This window comes from Patagioenas fasciata, chromosome 4 (genome assembly GCF_037038585.1).
Source record: "Patagioenas fasciata isolate bPatFas1 chromosome 4, bPatFas1.hap1, whole genome shotgun sequence".
NCBI classification, from domain to species: Eukaryota; Metazoa; Chordata; class Aves; order Columbiformes; family Columbidae; genus Patagioenas; species Patagioenas fasciata.
In genome coordinates this window covers 43636895-43653957 of record NC_092523.1, presented here as the reverse complement: position 1 = coordinate 43653957, position 17063 = coordinate 43636895, and the positions used below count along the sequence as shown (strand labels likewise).

Below are 17063 nucleotides of genomic sequence, written 5' to 3'. Positions count from 1 at the left end.
ATCAAGCACTGCTGATCTCAGGAGTGTGGCTGATTTCAGAGAACAAGGGCAGTAACCAGCCAGACAATTCTCAGGCTGGAGTAGCCAACATTCTTCTGCCAAAGAAAACAGTGAATGTTGTATCAATTTCATGGAATTTGTTTTGACAAAAATTCCAGCCTAACAGTTTCTTTGTTTTGTGGGAGTTTCTTCTGTTGGATTTTGTTTGGTTTTTTTGGTTGGTTGAGGTTATTTTGTTTGTTTGTTTGTGACTTTTTTTGTTTTGTTAAAGGACCATGACTCTACCCTTATTTCTATTTTACTTTTTCAGCCTTTCAACTGTTTTGAGCTTTTATTTCTGAAGAGAAGGACATTAGTAAAAATTCTTGTAAATCATTTGCAACGTAAGAAAAAAAAATGCATACTACAGCACTCTTAATAACCAGGAAACAAAGCAGTGTACTGCAAAGCATAAAGTAAATAGCAAGTTTAAGTTTAAAGAGAAAACACAAGTTATTCCTTCTACTCTCTTTCCACAGAAATGTATATTTCTAGCTCTACAAAATTAAATCCTTTCTTGATTGGTCATGATTGTGGCTGTGCTCTATCACCTGCATCTTAACAGTTATTGTTTACTGAAAAAATGGCCCTCTCAGCTCTAAATATTTAACTTTTATTTAGAGCTTTTTTTGTGAATAATCTTTTCTTTCTTCTTTTATGGACTTCTTCATGAACAATTATAAACAAATATAAGCTGATGCCATTTCTATGTTTTATGTATTGTACACCCTGGTTTTGTAGTATTGCATCGATTCAGATCTATGCAAAGAAAAGCTTTGTCCATCTATTTTCTTCCAGTGTTACAATTTTTAAAAAGAGTTGTGTTTCAAAAGACTGAACTGAGGGGTTGTCATATGCAGGGACAGGAGTTGGACTTGATGATCCTTGTGGGTCCCTTCCAACTCAGGACATTCTATGAATACTAAAATTGGCAAACAAGACAAGTAGGCAGCTCGAGATTTACACTTGGACCGAGATACTGATCTAAAACCAGATTTCAGAGCACCAGTATGATTGCATGTTTGCATTTTGTATGAGAAGAACAAGCATCACATTATTGTTACTAACAGCATGGTTTTGATAAAACAGTATTTTCCAATTAACTCTTGTTTTTGTTTTTTTTTTTTTTTCCTAAAGTTTATTCCTTTCAAACTTTTAATCCAGTATTTCCTCTTTTGGACTGACTTTTACATCTTTCGTGTTTGCAATATAGCATTCACTCTTCAAGTGACTGACTTCTATGAACCTAAGCTTCATCAGACTCAGTGGGAAGGCCTGAATCAGTTCCTGAGTGCATTCAGATGATAGTGTCAGAAAAAACTCCATACTGAGTAAAATGGTTTTTTGCCCCAATAATCTTTAGCACTTATGGTTTTTTTGTATACAACAATCTGAAACACATAATTTCTAATTTCTTTTAAAAATACTTAATTCAAAAATATTGTAAAGATTAAAGAAAGCATTAGCATATAGAATAAGTCACTTATCCTCATGTACCTAATATATACTGACTTCCTATGTTCAGAATTATTAGGGACTTTAAAACCTTTTGCCAATTTTTTTCCTACAAGGTTTTTTACAAAAATGTGTTTTTCCAACCACTGTAGCTAAAACTTCTGCTTTAAAACTTCATCATACAGTAAAAAAGATGGATATATTCCCAGTGCGGCCATTCACCATCTGCTTAAGCAAATACACTTAAAGATGCTTCTACAATTGTAATAAAATGACATCAAATCTAAGAGCACACAGAGCTCATATTCCACAATGATGATTGTACAACTATAGTTTGCATCATTAGGGAACAATAAAAGTCTTTATGTTCCATTTGAATGGCAGGAACCTTTATCAAAGAGAAGCTGGAATAGGAAAATAACAAAGAAATGATCCATTCAGCAGTTGTCTTAAATTTAGGAGCAGTAATGAAACAACTTCTTGACCATAATTAGTATTTAACACTGCACAGATATCTTTCTCACTTTACAATATTTTTACTGATCTACAAGTCTTGCCATTTTACTACACATCACAAGTGTTTTTGTTCCTCACCTTCCAGATTTGATTAATCATAAACACAAGTAAATTTCGTATTCTTAGAAACAGTTCAGTTGTTATTCTTTTAATTATCAACGTGATGACTGGGAAATGCTAAGTTCATAGCTTCCTCCTTGCACAGTGAAGTACCTTGACAAAAAACGCCTGAGTAAGAAATGAAAACTTGCAGTTTTATTAGTCAGTAGCATTTTTTCTCTTCTATACAACTAACATTACTACATAGAGATCAAATCTGTATTAAAACAGTGCTAATAGCAAAGCTTCAATATACTGCATGTTTACCAGAAGTCCTAGTAATAACCCTATAGAGAATACAGCTGAGAACTCTACTGCTTTAAGGCCAACATCAGCAGTTTTCTTTGGCAAAAACACTTTTTCTTCTAGAGATTCAGCAGTCTTGGTCTCTAAATAGTGGAAAGAAAAAAAAAAAATCACCATCTGTTTCAGCCCTGAGGGAGACAAACTTTCCTGGCAGTATACAGTTCAGGATTTAATTGCACCCAAAGCCAATACAAGTAAATGCAAAAACATAAAACATCATTCTTAGCAAGTGAAAGTTTTCTATAATTTTACTTCAGCATATTTCTTTGGGCTACACTTTCACCTATTTTTGCTGTAATCTGTTTTCCTTTATTTCTGCTGTTTGTTTTCAACCGTTTTAAATTAAATCCACATTATCATTACAAATACAGAAAAAAACTAAAAGATCTAATTACATTCTGTTGCACAGTTTATCAAATTTCATTTACTCTATGCTGAATACCATGAAAAGCACATTTGCTAAGGCAAATAACAGTACAAACATTTTCTAATTTCAAATAACTTTTTTAAAGCAACCTCGTTTTTCATGAAAAGCAAAAGCTTCAAATAATATACATTCTGTAAATATGAATGTATTTTTAATATCAGTAGCAAAGCTATGTGATTTCAATGACAGCAAAACGGAAAAGATCAGAGTAAAACAAAAAGGGAGCTAAATTATACTGAGGCAAAAATTAACTATTTTGAATTCCTGAAATTATGCTTTTAAAAATCAGTTTCAGCTGGAGGATTCTTTGGGACATTCCATATAGCTTTCCATGTAAGCCAAGTCTGGTTTATCTCAGGACAAATTCTGTCCCTTAATTTGCTAATATGCTCTCTTTTAATTGTAGTTTATATTCAAAGGAATGTTGTATGGCAACAACAGTTCCATAACAAATTAAGAAAATGCTGTCATTGGATCAGTCTCTGCAAAGGTTCAAATTAGTGGTTTTTGCTTGCAATGATTTATTTTACAATGATAAAGATAATTAACTTTTTTTAAATTGAGGTAATATATTTAGTGTAAAAAAACCCACCACGTCCTGTCAATACATAGAATAAATACACTACAATGTTCATCAAAATCTTGTCTATAACACAATTAAGAGAGTATACTGCCCAAGTCTGCTTCTGTTAGAAAATGCTTGTAGCTAATTATTTTCTGGCCATTTACCACACTTGCTCATACCATCACTTCGAAAACAGGAAAAAAAATTTTCTTAGGAAGCTATTGCTTTGTTCAGTTGCTACACCACATACTAGCCAACTTGAATTACAAATATTATGCCAATGCCTTGTATATGTATCCAACTGTTAACGATTTTTAATGGCCAACAATATGTTCCATCAGATACATTTCCCACAAGACCTAATGATAATTCTGACATGATTTTAATTAAAACTCTAAAAAGTTTGCATTCAAACCAATGTTCATTCGCTGAATGGTTTGTTGTTGTTCTAAACCAAATAAAACCCTAACTTAAATGTCTACCTAAAGACAAGATTTCCTCTGTTTATTACAAATACATGACAACACAGTATAAATTTAGTTTTATGTATTGTCTAACAAATTTCACTGCTCCATACTTCCGAATTTATATCTAAAAATAACCTGATTTGATAAAAATAAGTGAAGAATTCTAATAGGCAACAAGAAGTTTTAAGTTTGGAGTACATGCAGTCATTTTGTAGCTACATTATGGACTACAGTTGCCTATTGTTTTCCAGTTTTGAGCACCTTCGTTACTCACAATCTTAGCACCATTATTTATTTTAGAATGCCATAAAGAGTTGTGCAGTGGCTTTTTTGCCTTTTCTAAAGCTTTTTTTTTTTTTAAGTTCATATTAACATAGACATTGAGGACGCAGAGACTATTTGAATCATACTTGTACAATCCTCGTACTCCCAGCAATGTGTCAACACATTTATGACAGTACTGACCTAGCAGAAGAGCAAAGAAAATCTATCCTGTGTGTACCTTCCTACCTGCAACAGCAGGCCTGAGCAACAAGGTTAGAAAGGAGGGCACTAGTAGTACTTTAATGCTACGTCTCCACTGACCGCACTTTGCCAGAATGCTACCTCTATTTCTCTTCCTATGTTCTCTCCAATTCTCCCTCAAAAGTGCTAGAAACTACTGGCTGAAGTAGAGCATGGCATGCTACTTTCTAGCCCTTCAAAAGCATGTGTAAAGTAAGGGTGTTGGAGGTACTTATCCACAGAATCACAGAATGGTTAAGGGTGAAAGGTGCCTTTAGAGGTCATCTGGTACAATCCCTCTGCTCAAGAGGGCCACCTACAGCTGGTTGCCAAGGTTCAGGTTCAGTCAGGTTTTGAATAGGTCGAAGGAAGAAGACTCCACTACCTCTTTGAGCAGCTTGTGCCAGTGCTTGGGTCACCCTCACAGTGGTAAAAAAAGTGCCCCCTGATGTTCAGACAAAACATCCCTTGTTTCAGTTTGTGTCCATTGCTTCTGGTCCTCTTACTGAGCACCACTACAAAGAACCCAGCTCCATGCTCTCTGTACCTTCAGGTATTTATTCACATTTATGGGATCCCCCTGAGCCTTCTCTTCTCTGCATTGACCAGTCCCATCCTTTCCTTAGAGAAGAGATACTTCAGTCCCCTAAACATCTTTGTGGCTCTTGACCAAAACCGCTCCAGTATGCTCGTGTCTCTGTTGTACTGGGGAGTCCAGAACTGGACACAGTACTTCAGGTATGGCCTCATCAGTGCTGAGTAGGTGGGAAGGATCACTTCTCCTGTTCTCCTGGCAATACATTATCTAATGCAGCCCAGGATGCCATCAGCCTTCTTCATCACAAGGGCACTTTGTTGCCTCATCCCTTTGATTTCTCATAATATCAGTGTTACAGCTACAGGGTCCCTCTCCCATCATGATCCCTTGTATGGAAGGAATGATACAAGATCCTGTACATCACCTGCTTCTATAGGTAACACTTAGAAATAACTACTGTTGCACTATTCAACCAAATGCAAATTGAACTGAAAACTTGAAGTTTACAAAGTATTTGTTATAGTAAAAGAAGGTGAATGAGGCACTTCGTTCAATACCTAAAAAAACCCCACAATGACTAAGAATAATTTAGAGGAAGAATGAACAATATATGCACTGCTAATGAAAAAGGCTTACTTCTAGTAAATATTATCCAGGTATACAGATTTGGAAGAACTATTGTAGTTGTATTGGCAAGTATATAGGAGTTATAAGCATTTGTGAAACTGCTCATGCAAACACAGTATCTCCATTTTAAGGAGAAGAAAAAAAAAATTCACTAAATCTATATATTTTTTCTCCACTTAAGCACTCTTTCCCATTTACTTGCAGAACTGGAAGAAAAATCCCACCAAAATAAAAACTACTAAACGTACTTTCAACCAAATTCCTGAAGTTCATACAGCCTGTAAGTAAAGTATATTACCACAAATAGGCACTGAGTTGCCATCCACACTAAGAAAATAGACAATCTGGGTAATCATATCCACATTTAAAATGTTGCTTCTCTGATATGGTGACATGATAGAGACTTTAGAATGTAGCTTTCAGTATAAATGCAGCTTCTTTGAACAGATTAAACATTGTTAGTAGAAGCAGAAAAAGCATAACTGCAGAATACATAACAGGTTTAGTTTATTGACACATCTATTTCCCAAAGACTGGGACTGCTCTAGCTACTGAAAGTAAGAGATGTCTTCAGACAGTCAAAAATATATTCGTAATGTGTTTGAGGCTTGTCACTGCCTCATCTTGTATTTCAAATCTATGAATTTAATTTGAAGGAAGGAAAAAGGAGTTCTAGGCTTTAGTTGCAAAGTGGTACAATATCACCAACTGCAATGAACGCAGGGTATGTTCAATATTTACTTTTTAAATTTAGCATGTTATTTGCATATTCTCATAAATATCTTAACACCCAACTTTACTCTGCAGACTTAGTAGCAGGTATTACGTATGTAGGCCTTGCATCTCTGTTAATTTAGGCAGTGAAAGACAATAGTGGGCATGCTTGAGGAAAAATGATGGCAGTCTTCCAAATCTCCTGAGCAGTGCAACTCAAGAAAATCAGTCATGTGGGGACTGCAGACGAGAGGAACAGTACTAAAATTTAGGTCCTAGTTTCAAAGGGCAATAAAAAGAACCAGTTTTCCGTTGGTTAGAGTATCACTTTCCAACAAAAAAATGCTGAAACAAGCAGAATATATACCCGCCATTAACACAACAGTGATGTTTACCACTCTGTGAATGCACAATTACTAATTTTAATAGTTAAAAACATTTATGATCCCTGTGTGAATTCATACTTAAGAAATTAGCCTTAAAGTGTTGCACCAAAGTGAACATATGTAAATCATGGCCTCAATTCCTGATATAAGCTAAATAATTCCTATGCTGTATCAAATATGTTTTAAGATCAAGCAGAATCTTTCTTATTCTTAGTCTTCTGATAGAGCTCTGAAAAGATTTTTCATATTTCTTTTCATAATCCAGTTTATGTTGAATATACATCTGGAGCAACAGTTGAAGCCTGACAGTTTATCAGCACCCTTAAGGGTGTATGCTGCCTGCAGGAATTCAAGCTTTCAGAAAGAGGATAATAATGTTGTTTTTGAGAACTTCAACAGAGAAGGCAGATGAGAGCCAGACAATAAAAGCAAAGACATTTTAGATGTCTTAGAAACAAGTTCTGTTGCAATGAAAACACTGTACCAGAATGTAATTCTTAAATTTCTTTTGAAAGACTAGCTAATGATCAACACTAAATTAATGAGTGTGAGTATTCAAGATTTATTATATTTAAGATCAGATGTAATTTTTCCTGGAGTGAAATGGAAACTTAAATGTTTCCATTTGAAGAATATGAACATCAAATCAGATGAAATAAATGTCAATGCTTCTAAATTAATGTGCCAATATTTTAGGAACCAGTCTAAGACCACAATCACCTGGGTCACAAATCACACATAGGCAAAAAAAAAAATTCTTTGATCTAATCCTATTGTAATCACTGAAGAGGCAAGACCAGTGTTCTAGACCTTTTCTGTGGGCTACTGTTAGGATTTAGTTCACTTCATACAATCACTTTGGTTGCAAAAGACCTCAATTCTGCCAGACATCTCTCAAACAAAAGAGCCTTCAGCCTTTCCACTAGTATTTGCAAAGACTGCTTGTGAAAAACCCTGTTGTTTTCACTGATGAGATCTGCTGTGTACAAAGCACACACAAAAGCTTGTTTTGAATCTGCTCCTGCTGCCTTATTTGATAATTTTTAATTCTTTTATTGGAACACAAGACAGTCTACTAACATCTACCTTCAGCATGCCCCAATGATTTCACAAGCCTCTTCCGTTTCCCTGATAAGCCATCTAGTACTTTTAATCATACTTGTTGGCGTTTTCTGAACTTTTTCGAATTTGCCCACATCCCTTTTGAATTTGTTTATAGTCAGCTCTAATCCTCAATACCCTGAACAGCAGCAAACTTTCTTACCTAAGTTTCTACTTTCTCTTTTGGGACCACACTGAAAAGCAAACATTACAGCATTCCTCAGAAATCTAGCCATTTTAGTAATAGTAATAAGAAACCTGAAGCACACAGAGAGTTTAACAGATTAAAAGAAATAAAAAATCAGACTAAAATAGGAAGAGAAGTAAAGTAACAGTAATAACGGTGCTATGAAAGTTACTTGTAAGTAAAAAGCTTAGATATGAAGTAATCTTTATTCCAGAAATATTCCAGAAAAGTCACAGTACAAAGGAGTATCTGTTACATTCCTGAGGCTTCCTAGTAAATAGCAGTTTGTCATAATGATTGATTGTATCACTGTGCATAGAAATAGGTTTAATGTAAAATGTACAAGAAGCTGATGGTGCGAAGAAAATATAAGATGAAGTTTGTCATGGGGAAGTTGTTAGTCTCTTCATTGGCCTGGATTTATGAAAGTGCAGTAATTGAAGTTAGCAGCAAAACATAGCTGAAACTTATTTAACACTCAGTGTGGAGCATTCACCACCCAGCATACTGTCCCATGCAAGAGTCCAACTGAATTTTTCAGAAGCCGAAGAAGAATAATGCCTGCAGACTTCTAAATTCAGGATACACTCATGGACTTCACAGTGTCACTTCACAGAATGAAGACAGCAGTGGAGGCACTAAGCAAAGCAACTCTAGTCCCTCTGAATCACCATCCTCTGGGGATGGTTAAAGCTACAGCAAATGACAGTCAGGAAAGCATTACACAACTGTACCAAATGCAGTGGGGGCCTGATGGTGGGATTTCTTTTCTCACACAAAACATGAAGCTGCTCTGCAACACTAAGCACATGGCTTGAGAACAGTCAGGGCACTGGGAGCAGACAGGAGGTAGAGGCCACCCAGGCAGAGTACTATATAGTCAGCAAGCCAGCAAAAACAGTGCCAAGCCAGAAGGGCACAGCAGCACAGACTTCCCATCTTACACTGTCAATATAAGATACTGTAAGTAATCAAAGCTTTGAACTTTGATTTTTGCCACTAGTATTTCCTTTAGTTCATAATTTGTTTCCTCCTCTTTTTACTACCAAGCTCAACGTCTTTGCACTTAGCCATCTCTTTTTTTCTCCTTGATATACTCGCTCCCTACCTTCGCTCCATTTCCTTCACTTTCCCTTTTCTCTTACCATCTCCTATATTCTGCTCAGGAGTTAAAAGCTAATAAAGCCACATATATGATATCCAGGCTAAGTAAACTAATAGCCTGGCAGCTGGTCACTTCCCCATTCCTTCATTTTCCTATTAGTTGAAATAATAATTTGAGATCATTCTTAGATCACCAAGGATTTCCTAAAGAGTTCTATTAAGTTCTTAGAATAATCTTAAATATTTTGAAACATTTTTTGACACTATAGCCCAAGAGCACCTCTGAAAGTGATTGTGGAACTTGCATTCACTAACATCTACTCAGAAGACACTGGACTTCACAGGTATGAAAGGACGGACTCAACAAGTATAGAAAATACTTCTAATATAATCCCTTTTTCTACAGATCAAATAGTAATTATCTTCTCTGCAGAATAAATTTTTTCTCTTTACCAGAAAAAGTTGAGACACCTTATTGAGTATCTCAAGGGGTCATATTCAACATTTAACCAAGACATAAGGAAAAATCATTCAGTGTCTGATGCAAGCTATCACAACATGCCAATAAGCAACTGACTGAGAAATAACAAGAAGAATGGAGAAAAAGTGGAAGAGGAGAGTTTACAGATCATAGAAGGAGGGGCTGGCCACTTGGGAAGAATATAAGGCTGTTGTCAGAGGGTGTAGGGAGGCAACTGGGAAAGCTAAGGCCTCCTTAGTATTAAACCTGGCAAGAGCGGTCAAAGTCAACAGAAAGAGTTTTTTCAAATACGTGGCAGATGAAATTAACACCAGAGGCAATGCAGGCCCACTGATGAACAAGGTGGGTGCCCTGGTGACAGAAGATACAGAGAAGGCAGAGTTACTGAATGCCTTCTTTGTCTCTGTCTACTCTGATGGAGGCTGTCCTGAGGAGCCCCGTACCCCTGAGGCCCCAGAGGAAGGCAGGAAAAGGGAGGAGTCTGCCTTATTTGATGAGGACTGGGTTAGGGAGCAATTAGGCAATTTGGACATTCATAAATCCATGGATCCAGATGGGATGCACCCACGAGTGCTGAGGGAGCTGGCTGAGGTCACTGCTGGACCACTCTCCATCATCTTTGCCAAGTCATGGGAAACAGGAGAGGTGCCTGAGGACGGGAAGAAAGCAAATGTCACTCCAGTCTTCAAAAAGGGCAAGAAGGAGGACCCAAGTCAGCCTGGTCAGCCTCACCTCCATCCCTGGGAAAGTAATGGAACAACTTATCCTTGGTGCCACCTTAAGGCATATCAAGGATAAAAGGGTCATTAGAGGCAGTCAGCATGGCTTCACCAAGGGGAAATCATGCTTGACCAACCTCATCGCCTTTTATGAAGACATAACGAGGTGGACAGATGATGGCAGAATGGTGGATGTGGTCTACCTTGACTTCAGTAAAGCATTTGACACAGCCTCCCACAGCATCCTTGCAGCTAAACTGAGGAAGTGTAGTTTGGATGACCGGGTAGTGAGGTGGACCGTGAACTGGCTGAAGGAAAGAAACCAGAGAGTTGTGGTCATGGGGCAGAGTCTAGTTGGAGGCCTGTATCTAGTGGAGTGTCTCAAGGGTCAGTACTGGGGCCGGTATTATTCAATATATTCATCAATGATTTGGATGAGGGAATAGAGTGTACTATCAGCAAGTTTGCTGATGACACCAAGTTGGGAGGAGTGGCTGACACACCAGAAGGCTGTGCTGCCATCCAGCGAGACCTGGACAGGCTGGAGAGCTGGGCGGGGAAAAAATTAATGAAATATAACAAGGGAAAGTGTAGAGTCTTGCATCTGGGCAGGAACAATCCCAGGTTCCAGCATAGGTTGGGGAATGACCTATTAGAGACCTATTTCCCTCCTGATTAGGGGAAAGGGACCTTGGGGTCCTGGATGACCATGAGCCAGCACTGTGCCCTTGTGGCTAAGAAGGCCAATGGCATCCTGGGATGTATTAGAAGGGGGGTGGTTAGTAGGTCCAGAGAGGTTCTCCTTCCCCTCTACTCTGCCCCTGGAATACTGTGTCCAGTTCTGGGCCCCTCAGTTCAAGAAGGACAGGGAACTGCTGAGGAGAGTCCAGTGCAGGGCAACAAAGATGATTAAGGGAGTGGAACACATCCCTTGTGAGGAAAGGCTGAGGGAGCTGAGTCTCTTTAGTTTGGAGAAGAGGAGACTGAGGGGTGGCCTCATTAATGGTTATAAATATATATAGGGTGAGTGTCATGAGGATGGAGCCAGGCTCCATTCTCGGTGACAACCAATGGTAGGACAAGGGGTAATGGGTTCAAGCTGGAACACAAGAGGTTCCACTTAAATTTGAGAAGAAACTTCTTCTTAGTAAGGGTAACAGAGCATTGGAACAGGCTGCCCAGGGGGGTTGTGGAGTCTCCTTCTCTGCAGACATTCAAAACCCGCCTGGACGCACTCCTGTGTAGCCTCATCTAAGTGTTCCTGCTCCAGCAGGGGGATTGGACAAGAGGATCTTTTGAGGTCCCTTCCAATCCCTAACATTCTGTGATTCTGTGTGAAAAGTAATTTCTAATTAAGGATATCCACTATCTTTATCCATGTCAAAAATGTACAATTTCCATCACAGTCTCAACCACCAGGAAAAGACAGAGGTACTTAAAAGTTTTTACTTCAGTTACTGTTCTATGCCTGTGTCTCACTCATATGTTTTTACCAAATATGATTTAATTTAGGGCAAGAAAATAAACTTAGCAAGTTACAATGACAAAGGAAGGAGTCCTATGAATCTGGCCATGCCCATGTCAGATATAGGAATGGGAAGAACAGTTCATATATTCTGTTAACTTCTCCAAACTGTTCCAGTTTGCCCGCACCACCTGTCAGCCTACAGCTGGACCATATCAGGAGAGTACAGCTTTGACATAGGTAGCTTTCACTTCCTCAAAATGCATTTATCAAATGTTTCATACATGGCTTTTGGGGAAGAATTTGATACGTTTTATCTGTGTTGTTTCATGCACAGCTTAGTTAAGACACACATTTCTCAGTTTCAGCATTTAAACCAAAGACCTCTTCCACTTAGCTAGTCAACTCTTTAACTCCACTCACCATGTAAGTGTCCAAAAGAACAATTTTCAAATCGTTAAGTAGAACTCATGATGTTTGAAATAATCTATAAATCATTTGGTTACAAGATGTATTATTTCAACAATTATAGCTACTTGGCTGCTATCATAATGTTAATCATGTTAATCAGGTATACAGAACATATGCTTATAAAATTTTATTTTTCAGCAGACACCGAATACTCAAATGTTTTCTGTTAAGTTTACTCCCTTAAATAAGGTGTATTTCTCAGCTTCTCCAATCTTGGGGAAAAAAAAAAAAAAAAACCCAATACACAGTTGTTTGACCTGGGGGCGCGGGGGGAATAACCCCCCCCCCCACACACACACATCCCCCAACAAGCCTGATTAGCACTAAAAGATGAAGTAAAAAATCTTTACTTTTTAATTACAATCACCATATAGAGAGAGTCATTGTTTTCAGAGACAGCACCTTGCAGGCATGTTGAACCTCTTTCCCCTCCTGCCCTCCCCTGTCCCCCCAAGTCACATTAGCCTTTATTAAAGAATTAAATGAAAGACAAAACAACATGCACAGAATACTTTCTGAATGCAAGATTTCTGGTGTGTTTTTATTTTTCTGGTCTCAGAAGTAGCTCATTGAAGCAAGATCTTTTTTGCTAGAAGATACCAGCTAAACTATCAAGGAGGAAGTATGGCAGTGCCCTCCAGACATCATCAATAGTTACAGGGTTCATATTCTCCATCCAGGAGTCCCACTGTTGAGGGACTTTTCCTATTAGCTTTTTAATATTTTTTGATCTGGTAACTGGTAGGACTTCAGTCTTACTGAAGGCAATCTACTAGTGTCGAGCTAAGAAGTGTTTTGTAAAAGGAACATATCCCACAAAAATAGTTTGAAATCTTCTGGCTCCTTTACCATACAGATACGGTGAATGTTGGAGGACATATTCAACAGTCACGAACAGCAACAATGCTTTAACACCACTGCGCTGTACTACAGTGAAGAATGAGCTGAAGTTACCAGTCTCAATTTCTACCTTGATAATGTCGATATATACCAAATAAAATAAAGGAAAAATAACTGCCCCCAGTCTCACCTGTTTGACACCACTCCGCACAACATCATATGATAAAGAAAACAGAAAATGAAATATTTTATAATATTTGTAGGCATTTACTTACAGTGCTCTAATTAGAAGATGAGTATCCTGATAAATAACAGTTTAGAGTAAGTCACTTGGATACCATAGTTCTGTTCTGAATATTGCTACTGACTAAAGGAGAAATCTGGTTTTTTAATCCAGAATCTAAATTAGGTTTCTGAAGTTGAGCACTGTTCAGATATTCCATTGTCCAGAAATATGAAACTAAAGTGGTAAATTTCAAATGTAAAGAGGATCTAAAAAACTTTAGGCAGCACTTGGATGATATTTCTAGCTGAAGTACTGCCTCACATTCCATTTCAGTAAATAAATCTCACCACATCTTTCCCCTTCAAAAAAAGAAACACTATATTTTTGCAAAAATATTCTCTGAATTTATTTGTGTTGTATGTAGCACACTGAAGAATTGAAATTAGCCTCATAAATTTCAACATTTTAGTGTTTCTTACTGTCATTGCTTCTATCAGAGTACTGCATTATCTAAACCAGAAAGTTGTTCAAGTTTTGTTTTGGTTTTTTTCATTGTTTTTAAACCTGCTTAGGTTCTCAATTTCTTGAAGAGATTGTCATTGTTAACACACAAGATAGAAGCAATCATGTTTTGGTTTTACTGCACAAACTACTCCCTACAAGCCTCATATGCTACACTCCTAAAACCAAATTTTAATTTTCCACTACTTCAGAACACAGGCTACAAGTCTATATATTGTGATGATGTATCAATTTGGTGTCCACATTAAGTTTTGAAGAAATGTAAACATTCACTATAACTTACAAGTCTATTTCCCATTATAAGATTTCCACACACCACCTTTAATCTATAAACCCCTGTCCCTTAACATATTTTGATGAAGTTACTGAGCTTAACATGTCTCTGGAAGGAGGCAATGGAGGAAAGGCACTTCACCTTGGCAGTCACCCATTTACTCAAAAAGAAACAATTATATAAAACCCAGATGTGCAAGTATTATTTTTTTTTTTAATTTCTTGAGGAAAGAATTTTTTGTGTTTCCCCCAACCTCACCCCCAGTATTCAATTGTTTCACTAAAAAAAAAAAAAAGTCACAATAATAAAGATATTGGTGTTTGTGCATGAGCTTGGATATTTGGATCTGGTAAGGAAAGCCCATCCTTTCATTTGAAGGACAAAACCTCAACCATAAACACTGTGAAAAATTCAACTTCGAAAATTTTAAAATGTTCTATTTGATTGGTTTTATACTGAAATACAATCTTTGAAAAGTCTGATTAAAATTTAAGTGGAACACTGAAATTTAAATGCATGTTCCCTGCAAAGGTGAATTTGATTTAACGGAATTATTTCATTAGACTTCTTTTTGTGCTGATAGTAGTTATGAATTGCTGTTACTCAGAATGCAACTATATCCACAACATATAACAATGTTAACAAAAATAGGACAGCTTTTGAAAAAAAATATTAATTCAACCGCTAGGTAGGCTCATTAAAAATGGCCTTATTTTTTACCGAAAAAAGCCATCTGCCAGTAAAAATTTGCGGCAAAGTACTATAAACATGTTTGATAAGGGTCTGTATTGGTAGAGTTCCAGCAACCTGCAAGGTGTGCTCAAATTACGTAAAAAAGAGCAAGTTGCAATTTTTGACACCTTCAGCATAAGACACTTAACATAAGGTATAACTCAGCATTCAGGTTGGCATCTCTCAGCATTCAGAAGATTAAGTAGTCACGAAACGTGCACGCTTTGGTAAATATGCAAGTAAACTCTTCATTGTTCAAATTCAAAGCAAGGAACACCCGTTAGCCATTAACAAGCTGCTGGTCTAGCAACTTCAACACCAAATACAAGCACAGGTCCTGCAGCCTTACAAAACTCCTCTGAAATTCTAAATTCTGCTTTTCCTGTAACAGAGATTAATATCCTTTGGGTTTTGGGACTGTAAGTACATTCAGATGAATGAGGCCAACAGCCACATTTGTAAAACAAGCTGCTGCGGATTAATTTCCAAGAGACAACTGGTTTATTGAAGTTAAAAAGGGTGATTGTCCAGAGCACTGAACACAAACAAAAAGAAAAAAAAAATCCCTAAGATATCTCTGGAGTGAAATAGTTATTGCATTAAATTTTGGAGTAATTTATTCAGTGTACACTCAGTACAGCCTCTACAGAGCTTTAATTGAACTGCTTGAAAACACATACCTGACAGCAATATTCCAGATATTTTTCAGCCATGCTTACCTTTAAAGAAGCAATCTTCATTGTGTACAATGGTGACCTTTTGCTTTTTCAGACAGGCAGCCCTGTGGACTTCACAATGGTTTTCATAGAATTCTCCATCGGAGCCGCACACAGGCTTGTAATGCGGCTTGCAGTGCTCCATGCACAGACACTCAGCCTGGCCAGTCTCCCCATTCACAACGCAGTGTCTACCCAGTCCGCAGTACTTGTTTTCGCATGATCCGAAATGGCCACCTTGACCCATATACCCTAAAAAAGAAAAATAAAAAATAGTTTTGAGATGTGAATTACATTTTGTTTAATTGCATGCAACATATAAAAAAGATTGCCTTATGTAAATGAAGTGAGAATATGTCCTTTGTTATATCCTTGATTGATGCTTTACATCAGTCAGAGTGAAATAAAATAAATTTAATCTTGATATTATAACCGGGTATACTCTTAACTATTGTCATGGGCTAGATTAACTGCAATTAAGAGCAACATCTAGTAGCATAAGATTTATACTCTTAATTAAAAAAAAAACACACTGGTAAATAATATATTTTTAAACGTATATTGAAGTTTGTTACCTTAAGATTTCTAGGTTATTGCATGTGATAGACCAATGCATTCTCTAGAATTTAGATCACAGAATATGTGAAGTCAGAAGGGACCCATAAGGATTAACGAGTCCAACTCTGTACTCCTCATAAGTCTACTTAAAACATATGACAAAAAATGTTGTCCAGATGCTTCTTGAACTCTGATAAGCAGATAAAATAGACATTCACACATTGAGACTTCTACACAAGAACTAAAGTTAAGAACTAAAGCTTTGTCAAGGCTATTAACCAATATGGACAAAAAAAAAAAAAACAACCCCAACAAACAAACACACCAACAGAACAACTCTGTAGTGGCAATACAGTGACATTTCAGGGAACAGAGTGTGGTGGAAGAGCAGAACAGATCTATCAAGTAAATGGTGGCTCGAAGGAGTCAAATGAGCCTTTGAGTATTTCAATGAGACAAATGGGATTTGGATAACATACAGAGTTTTAACAGGGCTGCAGTAGAGGTAAAGTAGTTTCTGCTGCACCCAACTCCCACTTCATTCTGCTCATAGAAATACGGAAATGGATTGTCTAGACTAGGCTACCAAAGCCATCTGTCCATCTTCTATCCTATCCGTGTTGCCGCCCCTACGTAAAGTACTGCAGTCAGCAGCAGATCTCTAGGGGAACAGGGAAGTTATGTGCACAGTAATATTTCCTTCGTATATCCTCAGTTTCCATCTTGGCTACCACAGAACTAACTATGCAGTCACTTCATGACAAGGGGAAAAAAAAAAAGAGACACACCACAACCATAACATTAAAACACACAAAACAACACCACAACAGATTTGTCAATTTGCAATTACTAAAACTTTAATCAGTGTTCTGATACCGTAACTGCCCTCAAATAAGTATAAAAATATCAAGATGTCTCCAAATGTGGGACAGACACTGCCTTTTACAGTTTCTTCATTTTATTCTCTTGCTGTACACTTCTAATCTCCAGAACAAAAAAGAACTTGATCCTCAAATACTATATG

At 37.2% G+C, this 17063-nt stretch overlaps 1 protein-coding gene across 4 annotated transcripts in view; it reads right to left on the bottom strand.

Moving 5' to 3' along the window:
- FSTL5 (follistatin like 5) overlaps window positions 1–17063 on the bottom strand; it is a 309857-nt gene that overhangs the window by 195253 nt on the left and 97541 nt on the right. For all 4 annotated transcript variants that reach the window (XM_065837514.2, XM_071807741.1, XM_065837513.2 and 1 more), the window contains one exon: window positions 15485–15733. In XM_065837514.2, the coding sequence (XP_065693586.1) occupies window positions 15485–15733 (249 nt within the window). The remainder of the gene's footprint in view (window positions 1–15484; window positions 15734–17063) is intronic.